The sequence below is a fragment of the Bos indicus genome, chromosome 8, assembly GCF_029378745.1.
Source record: "Bos indicus isolate NIAB-ARS_2022 breed Sahiwal x Tharparkar chromosome 8, NIAB-ARS_B.indTharparkar_mat_pri_1.0, whole genome shotgun sequence".
Lineage (NCBI taxonomy): Eukaryota > Metazoa > Chordata > Mammalia > Artiodactyla > Bovidae > Bos > Bos indicus.
Window position 1 is genome coordinate 75,607,363 of NC_091767.1, and position 12,848 is coordinate 75,620,210.

At 43.5% G+C, this 12,848-nt stretch overlaps 1 protein-coding gene across 3 annotated transcripts in view; it reads right to left on the minus strand.

Moving 5' to 3' along the window:
• KIF24 (kinesin family member 24) overlaps nucleotides 1-12,848 on the minus strand; it is a 72,399-nt gene that overhangs the window by 5,701 nt on the left and 53,850 nt on the right. For 2 of the 3 annotated variants that reach the window (XM_019966418.2, XM_019966417.2), the window contains exons 10-11: nucleotides 6,694-6,765; nucleotides 4,305-4,414 (exon numbers count right to left, since the gene is read on the minus strand). In XM_019966418.2, coding sequence (XP_019821977.2) covers nucleotides 4,305-4,414; nucleotides 6,694-6,765 — 182 coding nt within the window. The remainder of the gene's footprint in view (nucleotides 1-4,304; nucleotides 4,415-6,693; nucleotides 6,766-12,848) is intronic. The other variant, XM_070795008.1, reaches the window with a different exon arrangement.

Genomic DNA, 12,848 nt, shown 5'->3' on the forward strand with positions numbered 1-12,848 from the left:
CGTCCTCTGGGAGGCAAAAATTGGCCCCTAGATAGAGAAATAAGAGAGCCATGCTCTATTCTACAAGGGAATTTTAGAGAACATGGAAAAATCCAGAATTAAGTCTGCTAGGATTGAGTTGCCAAGATCAGAGTCTCTCACTCTGTCATACCTAAAACAAAATAAAAGCAGTGGAAGAATTTGGATTTACAAGGAGACATCAAGTAAAATGTGACTCTGCAGTGGCTTGCTTGTAGATTCTGTGTTGAAATCCCTTATGGAGGGAGTTGTACTTCTGCCTGGGAGCTCTCAGAAAATGTCTTTTCCATTGTTTTGGTTTTAATCCACTTAGTAGTAGCCAAATGACCCCTCTGGCCATTTCTGAAAACCAAGATAGTAAACCTGACACTGAGACTTGACTTCCTTTCAGGTCTGAGAGGCAGGGAAGCAGATAACAGTGAGCAAAGAGACAAAGGACAGGACTAAAGTCATGACTAAGTCACTAAGTCAATAACCTCAGATATGCAGATGACACCACCCTTATGGCACAAAGTGAAGAACTAAAGAGCCTCTTGATGAAAATGAAAGAGGAGAGTGAAAAAGTTGGCTTAAAGCTCAACATTCAGAAAACTAAGATCATGGCATCTGGTCCCATCACTTCACGGCAAATAGATGGGGAAATGGTGGAAACAGTGTCAGATTTTATTTTTCTGGGCTCCAAAATCACTGCAGATGGTGACTGCAGCCATGAAATTAAAAGATGCTGACTCCTTGGAAGGAAAGTTATGACCAATCTAGACAGCATATTAAAAAGCAGAGACATTACTTTGCCAACAAAGGTCCGTCTTGTCAAGGCTATGCTTTTTCCAGTAGTCATGTATGGATGTGAGAGTTGAACTTCCAAAGAAAACTGAGCGCAGAAGAATTGATGCTTTTGAACTGTGGTGTTGGAGAAGACTCTTAAGAGTCCCTTGGGCTGCAAGGAGATCCAACCAGTCCATCCTAAAGGAGATCAGTCCTGGGTGTTCATTGGAAGGACTGATGTTAAAGCTGAAACTCCAATACTTTGGCCACCTGATGTGAAGAGCTGACTCACTGGAAAAGACTCTGATGCTGGGAAAGATTGAAGACGGGAGAAGGGGACGAGAGAGGATGAGATGGTTGGACGGCATCACCGACTCAATGGACAAGAGTTTGGGTAAACTCCGGGAGTTAGTGACAGACAGGGAGGCCTGGCGTGCTGCAGTTCATAGGGTTGCAAAGAGTCGGACATGACTGAGCGACTGAACTGAACTGAAAGTCATGTTGATTGTGTTCTTGGGCCTTTGCTGAGGTGTTGCAGCAGGACATACACACAAGGAATGAGTTGAGAGTTGCCATGGCAAGTCTGCTGCTGCTGCTGCTAAGTTGCTTCAGTCGTGTCGGACTCCGTGCGACCCCGTAGATGGCAGCCCACCAGGCTCCCCCGTCCCTGGGATTCTCCAAGCAAGAACACTGGAGTGGGTTGCCATTTCCTTCTCCAATGCATGGAAGTGAAAAGTGAAAGTGAAATGGCTCAGTTGTATCCAACTCCTAGCGACCCCATGGACTGCAGCCTACCAGGCTCCCCTGTCCTGGTTCCAAATTACCTCCTGCTATAAAATTGAGCTCTTTTAGTTTTGTTAAAAGGGAAACACCAAAGTTTCTTCCTAGGAGTCATAGAAGTAATTCTAGAAATCTGAGGGTGTCAGAAGAAATCTTACAGGTAACTTGGTCACTGATGCTAAGTATGTCCTGTATACTCTACCTTTTTCCAAAATCACTCTTGTTACTGAGCTCTTTTTTGATAAACCTGTTAGGGGTCCAGCTAGAACTTTATTTTTGTACTATTTACCAACACTCTTTTAGTACGTGAAGAGAGAAAAATTTTAAATCAGAGGAAATTTTCAAATAAGCAATAAAATCATTCTCATCTTATGTATGTACAGATTGTTACCTACAATTAATTTAAGTATATAAAACAAATGACTTTCATACTTACTTTCAGTAATTTTTCAGACTGCTTTGAATGAAAGAGATTATTTCTATTATACTTTTTCTAGTTTTTAACAAAAATTATTTTAAATAATTTCTCAACTGTACTCAATACAACCCCTCTGAGAAAGGGTTGCTTTCATCTTCCTTTACTGAAGCGCTGAGGGGCATGTTTTGTTCTCTGTTCCTAATGATGTTCTCACTTCAAGCACTTCTTATGTCTGTGATGCAGGGAGGGATTTATGAAACAAGACTGACCTAGGGTTAGTAACTGTTGAAGCAGGGTAATGGATACATGCGGGGAAGGAACTTGAAGCCATACTCGTTTGGGGGATACAATTTTGGACATCCCACGTCTTCTAGCTGATCTCAGTCTTCACTTATCTTCTAGCAGGGCTAGGATGCTGGCATTAAGGAAGCCATGCAATAAGGAATCCTCCTTGAGGAAACTTATTTAGGGAACCTATTACAGGTGTACTTCATTTTACTGCATTTTGCTTTGTGGAGAGGGCATTTGCTTTTTTTTTTTTTTTTTAACAAACCGAAGGTTCATAGCAACTCTGCATAGAGCAAGTCTATCAGTGCCATTTTTCCAACAAGATTATTTTTAAATTAAGGTATGTACATTGTTTTTTAAAAACATAAGGCTACTGCACACATGATAAACTCCATAGTATAGTGTAAATATAATTTTTACATGTACTGGGAAACCAATCTGAGACTTCAGTGTGATTTATCACAGTGGTCTGAACCAAAGCTGCAGGATCTCCACAGTATACCTGTATTCTTCTCTGGGAAATTCCATGGACAGGAACTTGTACAGTCCAGGGACCACAAAGAGTCAGACACGACTGAGCATATGCCTATAATATTACTATTGTTGTCGAAGTTAACATATAATGAGTGTTCATTCTGTGCCAGGTGTGGCCCTAAGCCCTTCTCACATGTCACCTCACTGAATCCATGTAACTGTTACATGAGGTAGGTGCCGTCATTATCCGTGTTCACATTAAGGGAACTTAATGTGCCCAGAGAAGTTGAAAACCTGCCCAAGATCACTCAGCTAGCTAGTGGCAGAGGCAGGGCACTGGCCCAGACAGCTTCACTCTCGAGTCCATTCTAGTAGCCACTTTGTAAATGGTCTCTCCAATCGGAATGAGATAAAGTACACAGAGAACATCACTCAAGCCCTGACGCCCAGGGGGAGCGCCTCCTTTCATTCACAAATATTAATAACACACCTACTAGGTACCAAGTACTGTCTAGGCAGGACAGATGCAGTGGAGAAAAAGATAAGGTTCCTGTTCTCATGGAACTTAAATGATAGCTTATCTTTCCTTCCCAGTGAGTTTCATAAAATGCCACGGATATGAAAGATTCTTCAACAGCAATTTTAAGAAAACCAGGTTCCCCTCAAATAGTCTGTTAACTTTGGAGACAGCCTCTGAGAGACTGAGAGGAGGTGTTGTATGGTAGGACCAGGCAGCAAAGCAGCCAGAGGAAAGGATGGTAATGAGAGCGCTGTCAAACGAGTAGGAGACACATGACCCCAGGGTAAAAGTGGGAGGGGCCCTGGCAGATACCAAAGTCACTAGAGCCCTGACTTGGCAGTCAGAGGCACTAGTTCTGCCACCAACTCCCAGTGAGCCCTTTTAAGGCTCCTGCACTTTTCTGGGACTCAGTTTCTCCTTCCATAAAACAAGGTTGATCTCTTCTGGACCTACATAGCTCTGAATACTTCTGCCTTGACAAATAATAGGTACTCTATCCCTAACAATTAGGCTTCCCTGGTGGCTCAGAGGTTAAAGCGTCTGCCTCCAATGCGGTGGACCTGGGTTCGATCCCTGGGTCGGGAAGATCCCTTGGAGAAGGAAATGGTAACCCACTCCAGTATTCTTGCCTGAAGAATCCCATGGACAGAGAAGCCTGGTAGGCTACAGTCCACAGGGTCGGAAAGAGTCGGACACGACTGAGCAACTAATCCCTAACAATTAGGGCTGAGGCTGGCAGGAAGAAAACCTCATGAAACCTTCCACCTTGGAGAAATATTTCATCTCTGGCTAGCTATTTAAGAGCCACTGATGGAGTTGTCTCCTGAACAAGGGAACATGTCACCTTCCTCTTGTCACATTCACACTTGTAAAATGACAGGGCCTACCAAAACACATTCTTCACATGACCAGTTGCACGTTCCCCTGGCAGTAGAATTATTATCCCAAGAACAGGTTTGGGGAGCTCAAGGTCAGATCCTTGTGTGTGCATCTTCCACACACACACACACACCCCCCACTCTGACCCTGAGGGGGACTCACCGGTCAGCATAGCGCAAAGTATTCAGAGTGTGTTCAGTGGCCACATGGCTTGGTGAGATGTTGGCGATCATGCAGGTTTTGGCATTGCCAATGAAAGAGTCCTTCAGCACCTGTTCAAAACAGAAGGCAGGTCAGTGAAATCAACTAACAAAGGGCATATTGACTGCTTACGGTGTTCAGGACACTGGGCCATACTTATACCTACCACCTTCTACAAAAAGGTAATTAACAAAAGAAACACGAATGATCAATAAACAAACAAAACAGGTACTCACTGCACCACTAATCAAAGAAATGCAGAGAAACCATTTTACAAAATTAAAATTTGTGGGGACTTCCCTGGTGGTCCACTGGATCCCACATGCTGCAACTAAGGGTTTGTATGCTGCAACTCAGTTTGTTACCTCAACTAAGATCCAGTGCAGTCAAGTAATAAATAAATTAAAAAATTAAAATTTGGGGGCCTGTAAGATTAACAAAAGCAGAGACATTACTTTGCCAACAAAGGTCCGGCTAGTCAAGGCTATGGTTTTTCCAGTGGTCATGTATGGATATGAGAGTTGGACTGTGAAGAAGGCTGAGCGCCGAAGAATTGATGCTTTTGAACTTGCTGTTGGAGAAGACTCTTGAGAGTCCCTTGGACTACAAGGAGATGCAACCAGTCCATTCTGAAGGAGATCAGCCCTGGGATTTCTTTGGAAGGAATGATGCTAAAGCTGAAACTCCAGTACTTTGGCCACCTCATGTGAAGAGTTGACTCAATGGAAAAGACTGATGCTGGGAGGGATTGGGGGCAGGAGAAGGGGACGACAGAGGATGAGATGGCTGGATGGCATCACTGACTCGATGGACGTGAGTCTGAGTGAACTCCGGGAGTTGGCGATGGACAGGGAGGCCTGGCGTGCTGCGATTCATGGGGTCGCAAAGAGTCGGACACGACTGAGTGAGTGAACTGAACTGAACTGAAGATTAAGAAAGACTCACATGAACCTGCTCTGGTGAGGGTCTAGGGAAAGGGTGCTCCTGTACACTGCTATGCTGCCCATGTACTATGTAGTGTGAATTGGTACATGCCTTTGGGAGGGCAGTTTGGTAATATGTTAAAAACCTGGTAAAAAAATGTTCCTACTTTTGGTTTGGCAATCACACTTCAAAGACTTTATCCTAAAGAGACAATGGCTCAACTGATTTAAAAAAAAAGTATACACGGGATATTCATTACAATATTATAATAGTAAAATCTGGAAAATCTCTAAGTCTATAAACAAGTAACTAAAAAATTATGAACTGCATAAAACCATAAAAACTAATTATGGATATACGTACTTAGGTACCCAGAAAGATCTAAAACTTATGTTTGCGTGAAAAAGGCATATAATTCTGTAAGTGGATTTATGTGTGAAATTACTGATTTAATTAAATAGGAACACAATTTCTGGGGGTGGAGGACATGTTTTGAAAAATAACAAAGCCAATGTCAGAATCAGGACTAACCATCCAAAAGGGTTTCCTGAGTCCCCAGTTGTAGTCATGTTTGAGAAGAAACCATCTAACCCACAGATGACTGATTCTAATAAGTTAGGAGCTATGTTATCATGGGTTCTGCCCCAGTTCCCATGAAGCTGTTGGTCTAGCTGCACAGAGTGAAAACTTCTCCCAGAATACAGAGCGCCTCACCTAGACTGCCTCCTACCTAGTCTGTGCTCTACTGTGCACAGTCTTGGTGCAAAAGGGAACCAGGGGTCCCTGTAACTGTCTTCACAGCTATTTGTACCGAGGCTGAGCCCTCCATGGGCCACTCTTCTTGGTGCTTCCTATCAATAAAGCACATTTTCATGACAGAAAAATGGAAGAAAAAAAAATAAGCTATGGTCCTACTACTCAGAATAATCAGCTAACAGAGATGGATAATTTTTCTGTGTAGTTTTTTTTTCTCATTTCATATTTTTAAACTATAGATCTTGGTCATCTTTTCTGGAAGGACATGTCAAAAATCAATCTCATTCTTTTTAAATGCTGCCATTATTTTTTGTCTTGAAACACTGGTCTATCTAAGTCTACAGCTAAGAGTACCAAGACAGCTACACTGCCATCCCCTTCAAAGGCTCAGAGATGTCACTAAATCAACAAGATTTCTTTCTGTTAGAAATAAATGGAAAGCTGTTGGGTGGTGACCACTGCTTCCTGGCTGCTGTGTACTGCAGGGATCCCTGCCTGAGGATGCCCTTTCTTCTTCAAGACTGAGAGCTCCTAGAAGGAAGGGGACTCCTCCCCTCCTCCTCCCCCCACATCATTCCTTGCTGGCAGTGGATGCTCTCCTGAATGATTCAATGAATGGAAGAAGGAACACATGCGTAAACCAGAACTCAAAGCTCATATTGAACTTTACCTGAGTTAATTTGCTTTGCCTGAAAGGAGTGTGGGTGTGTTCCTGATCCAATGCACGGATACATTCCTTCAGCTGCAAAGTGGTAGAATAACAAGCACATCAAATATCACATGCAAAGTGAGACTAACAGATCATTTTTTTTTTTTAAAATAAACCACACTCATGCAACTCTCCTCCAAAAGGAAGTCAAAACGCCCTGGTAGTTTCTTGCTCAACAAGAACAATCAAGGTAGACTGGAAAATATCATCCTATGCTAGCTATGCCTAGTTAAACACCCTGCCCCCGGCCCCCTCTCAACTTAAAGGCTGTGAACCTAGGATTAGAGCAGAATTGACAAACCCAGAGTCCCAGAGTCCCCCTTTGGTCCCAGAGTCCAACTTATTTGGTGGCAGTTCTGGCTTGCCAGCTCCCTATCTCTCCTCACTCTTCCCAACTACAAGATGCACATAAATAGAGAAAATACCCATGCCACTCCCCCGCCTCCCTGCTCACACATGCACACCGGTAGGTACAGCTTCAAGTGCAGATTCAGATACAAGTTGTCTGAATGGAACAGGAGAAATCCTAAAGGCAGAGCTAGGAAGCAACTGAGAAATCACCTAGGTCTACACCCTCATGAAAAAAAGTAGGGATGGTGGCCCAAAGGCAAAGAAGGGCATGTCACTTGCTCCTGGGCAGAGCCTCTCAAAGAAGTGCTCGTTGGATATCACTAGTGCCAGCAGAAATCTGGATACATACATCTCCAAGGGCAACATGCCCATCAGAAAGAGCAGGGGTTGAGGGGACAAGACCAGGGAGGAGAGACCTTCTATTTCTGAGTCATGCATCTAGGGTAAGCAACAGTAAAGGAGAAGAAAGGGAGGGAAGAGAATGGAAGGGATCCCTTGGAAGTGCCAGTGCTGGGAGTTCACCAAGAAAAGGTAATGAGCCTTGAGAGTCTCCTGTGACTGTTCTTGGCAGCAGCCATAGATGTCCACAGCTAACCCTCCTCTATCCAAGAAGCTGCAAGGTTATAAGACGGTATAAAGGAATTTCCACTCTTATTACAAGTCAGTCCAATATCCCCACTGGGAAAATTCTCTAGAAGGGATGAACAGGTAACCAAACCTGGCCCCTGAGTTGCACCTGCCCCTTACATACTCAAATCCAAGTGTGGCCATCAATCTCTATGAGCCCTTGGGTCCCTTTAGCCTTGCTGAATCAGAATGGAAAGTAGACTTTACTAAGCTCTAAGGGAAAAGCAACGGAAATATCCAGGAAGGAAAAAGGGGGCATCTCTGTACGCCTCACAAAGCACAAGATTTTGATCCTATTCTTTAAGGCTTGTTTCCAGGCTCCTTTACATATTGTCTCCCACGTGAGATAGACAGTCAAGCCCCAAAGGATACTCCACAGGTGCCATGCCATGCCATGCCAAGTTGCTTCAGTTGTGTCCGACTCTTTGCAACCCTATGGACTATAGCCCTCCAGGCTCCTCTGTCCATTGGATTCTCCAGGCAAGAATACTGGGGTGGGTTGCCATGCCCTCCTTCAGGGGATCTTTCCGATCCAGGGATCCAACCTATAACTCCTGCATCGGCAGGCGGATTCTAGCGCCACCTGGGAAGCCCTCTCCACAGGTACCTCTTAGGTTTCCTAATTAATTCCTGGACCATAAATTTAAACATGAGAATCAAAGATTTCTAGCCAGAGGCTGTAGACCCTTGGCAAATTCACTTAACTTGAGCTTCAGAATCCTGATCTATAAAGTGGGAATGAGAGAATCTGTTGTGAAGATTAAACTCACTAGTGTATAGTACGTATTCAAAAGTGTATTAGCTCCTTGGAGAAATGATTGATTTCAGGGCAAGGACAAGGAAGAATGTGTGACACCTTGTAGTGCTAAAAGGCAAGAAGATGCTCAAAAAATGAGCATGTCAAAAGGATTACAAAACCAACCTGAAAGAACTTATGGACAGAACCCCAGAAAGAACTCCCAATAGCCATTTGGGAAAATGTGAGCAAGAAAATAATGATAGAATGGATTCTAATTTAGCAAATGAAAGAAATACCCATTTACTGTTCAGTTCAGTTCAGTTGCTCAGTTGTGTCCGACTCTTTGAGACCCCATGAATCGCAGCACGCCAGGCCTCCCTGTCCATCACCAACTCCCGGAGTTCACTCAAACTCATGTCCATCGAGTCGGTGATGCCGTCCAGCCATCTCATCCTCACTCGTCCCCTTCTCCTCCTGCCCCCAATCCCTCCCAGCATCAGGGTCTTTTCCAATGAGTCAACTCTTCACATGAGGTGGCCAAAGTACTGGAGTTCCAGCTTTAGTATCAGTCTTTCCAATGAACACCCAGGACTGATCTCCTTTAGGATGGACTGGCTGGATCTCCTTGCAGCCCAAGGGACTCTCAAGAGTCTTCTCCAACACCACAGTTCAAAAGCATCAATTCTTCAGTGCTCAGCTTTCTTCAGTCCAACTCTCACATCCATACATGACCACTGGAAAAACCATAGCCTTGACTAGACGGACCTTTGTTGGCAAAGTAATGTCTCTGCTTTTGAATATGCTATCTAGGTTGGTCATAACTTTCCTTCCAAGGAGTAAGTGTCTTTTAATTTCATGGCTGCAGTCACCATCTGCAGTGATTTGGGAGCCCCCCAGAAATAAAGTCTGACACTGTTTCCACTGTTTCCCCATCTATTTCCCATAAAGTGATGAGACCAGATGCCATGATCTTTGTTTTATGAATGTTGAGCTTTAAGCCAACTTTTTCACTCTCCTCTTTCATTTTCATCAAGAGGCTCTTTAGATCTTCTTCACTTTCTGCCATAAAGGTGGTGTCATCTGCGTATCTGAGGCTGTTGATATCTCTCCTGGTAATCTTGATTCCAGCTTGTGCTTCTTCCAGCCCAGCGTTTCTCATGATGTACTCTGCATATAAGTTAAATAAGCAGGGTGACAATACACAGCCTTGACGTACTCCTTTTCCTATTTGGAACCAGTCTGTTGTTCCATGTCCAGTTCTAACTGTTGCTTCCTGACCTGCATACAAATTTTTCAAGAGGCAGGTCAGGTGGTCTGGTATTCCCATCTCTTTCAGAATTTTCCAGTTTATTGTGATCCACACAGTCAAAGGCTTTGGCATAGTCAATAAAGCAGAAATATATGTTTTTCTGGAACTCTCTTGCTTTTTTGATGATCCAGCAGATATTGGCAATTTGATCTCTGGTTCCTCTGCCTTTTCTAAAACTAGCTTGAACATCTGGAAGTTCACGGTTCCCATATTGCTGAAGCCTGGCTTGGAAAATTTTGAGCATTACTTTACTAGCATGTGAGATGAGTGCAATTGAGGAGATACCCCTCGTCCAAGGTAAGGAGCAGTGGCTGCGCTTTGCTGGAGCAGCCGTGAAGAGATACGCCACGTCCAAGGTAAGAGAAACCTAAGTAAGACAGCAGGTGTTGCGAGAGGGCATCAGAAGGCAGACACACTGAAACCATAATCACAGAAAACTAGCCAATCTGATCACACGGACCACAGCCTTGTCTAACTCAATGAAACTAAGCCATGCTGTGTGGGGCCACCCAGGATGGGCGGGTCATGGTGAAGAGGTCTGACAGAATGTGGTCCATTGGAGAAGGGAACGGCAAACCACTTCAATATTCTTGCCTTGAGAACCCCATGAACAGTATGAAAAGGCAAAATGATACAATACTGAAAGAGGAATTCCCCAGGTCAGTAGGTGCCCAATATGCTACTGGAAATCAGTTGAGAAATAATTCCAGAAAGAATGAAGGGATGGAGCCAAAGCAAAAACAATACCCAGTTGTGGACGTGACTGGTGACAGAAGCAAGGTCTGATGCTGTAAAGAGCAATATTGCATAGGAACCTGGAATGTCAGGTCCATGAATCAAGGCAAATTGGAAGTGGTCAAACAGGAGATGGCAAGAGTGAATGTCAACATTCTAGGAATGAGCGAAGTAAAATGGACTGGAATGGGTGAATTTAACTCAGATGACCATTATATCTACTACTGTGGGCAGGAATCCCTTAGAAGAAATGGAGTAGCCATCATGGTCAACAAGAGTCTGAAATGCAGTACAAGAGTCTGAAATGCAGTACTTGGATGCAATCTCAAAAACGACAGAATGATCTCTGTTCGTTTCCAAGGCAAACCATTCAATATCACGGTAATCCAAGTCTATGCCCCAACCAGTAACACTGAAGAAGCTGAAGTTGAATGGTTCTATGAAGACCTACAAGACCTTTTAGAACTAACACCAAAAAAAGATGTCCTTTTCTATAGGGGACTGGAATGCAAAAGTAGGAAGTCAAGAAACACCTGGATTAACAGGCAAATTTGGCCTTGGAGTATGGAATGAAGCAGCGCAAAGGCTAATAAGAGTTTTTCCAAGAGAATGCACTGGTCATAGCAAACCCCCTCTTCCAACAACATAAAAGAAGACTCTCCACATGGACATCACCAGATGGTCAACACCGAAATCAGATTGATTATATTCTTTGCAGCCAAAGATAGAGAAGCTCTATACAGTCAGCAAAAATAAGACCGGGAGCTGACTGTGGCTCAGATCATTTACTGTTGTAAGTAAATGAATAAAGAGAAAAAAACCAGCTCTTTCCTGCAGTAGAATTCCAACTAATTAACATAGACTGTGTGCTCAGTCACTAAGCCTTGTCTCTTTTGCAACCCCATGGACTGTAGCCTGCCAGGCTCATCTGTCCATGGGATTCTCCAGGTAAGAACATTGGAGGGGGTAGCCATTTCCTTCTCCAAAGGCTCTTCCAGACCCAGGGATCGAACCTGCATTTCCTGTATTGGCATGCAGATTCTTTACCATTGAGCCACAAGGGGATCCCCTAATGTAGAATGATGGACACAGAAAAATCTCATCATGTAAACACCACAGTAATAATTGTTACACATAAGAATCATCAATGGACATTAAAATTAGACAGCAAAATTAACATGTAAATAGGTACTGCATAGTTTAAAAGTATCTGTCCATAAGATACTTATTACAAAGCGAACAATCATAACTTCACAATGGGGAAACCTAGCACAAACCACCTTAACTCAGTGATCAAGTTTAACATCACCAGTAATGACATATTGACTGCGACAATACACTGCTGCTGCTGCTAAGTCGCTTCAGTCGTGTCCGACTCTGTGCGACCCCATAGACGGCAGCCTACTAGGTTCTGCCGTTCCTGGGATTCTCCAGGCAAGAACACTGGAGTGGGTTGCCATTTCCTTCCCCAATGCATGAAAGTGAAAAGTGAAAGTGAAGTTGCTCAGTCGTGTCCGACTCCTAGCGACCCCATGGACTGCAGCCCACCAGGCTCCTCCCTCCATGGGAGTTTCCAGGCAAGAGTACTGGAGTGGGGTGCCATTGCCTTCTCCGACAATACACTGAGAAGGGTACAACTTCTGTGCTATTCTTGCTAAAAATTCATTATCTCAACCTAATAATGAGAAAACATTACACAAACCCAAATTCAGACACAGTCTGCAAAATTACTGGTCAGCATTTTTCAAAGGTGTTAAGGTCAAGACTGACAAAAACTGAGGAGACTACATACAGAGCCATGATAACTAAAGGTAACAGAATCCTAGACCCGAAAAAGGACATGAGTGGGACATTGATGAAATTCAAACAAGGTCTGTAGACAGTTAAGAGAATTGTTTTAATGTTCATTTCCTGATTTAAATTGCTATAGTTATATAAAATGTTAACACTGAGAAGGCTAGGTGAAGGAATGCTACATGTTTATTTTTGAAGCTTTTTTTGAAATCTAAAATTATTCAAAAATTTTAAAATGATAATAAAAAGATGCTGACTCTCTCACCTCTCGAAGCCTCTCAATTTACCCCTCATGAGACCTGAGGGTAATGTGTCCAGTAGGAGATTTCAGTTCTAATCAAAAAGACTTAACGTGGATAGAAACAGGGCAGTACTAAAAAGGAATGGGGGTCCTTAACAGTCATGAATGAGCTCCAGGATGCTGTTAAGTGAAAAAAGCAAACTGCAGAGCAGTGTTAACAGTATGCTCGCCTTTTCTTTTCTTTTTTCCCATGAGAAAGGGGTGAGTACAAACAAACATGGTAGAAAATGGTTACCTAAGGGGAGGGGGATGACAGGAGG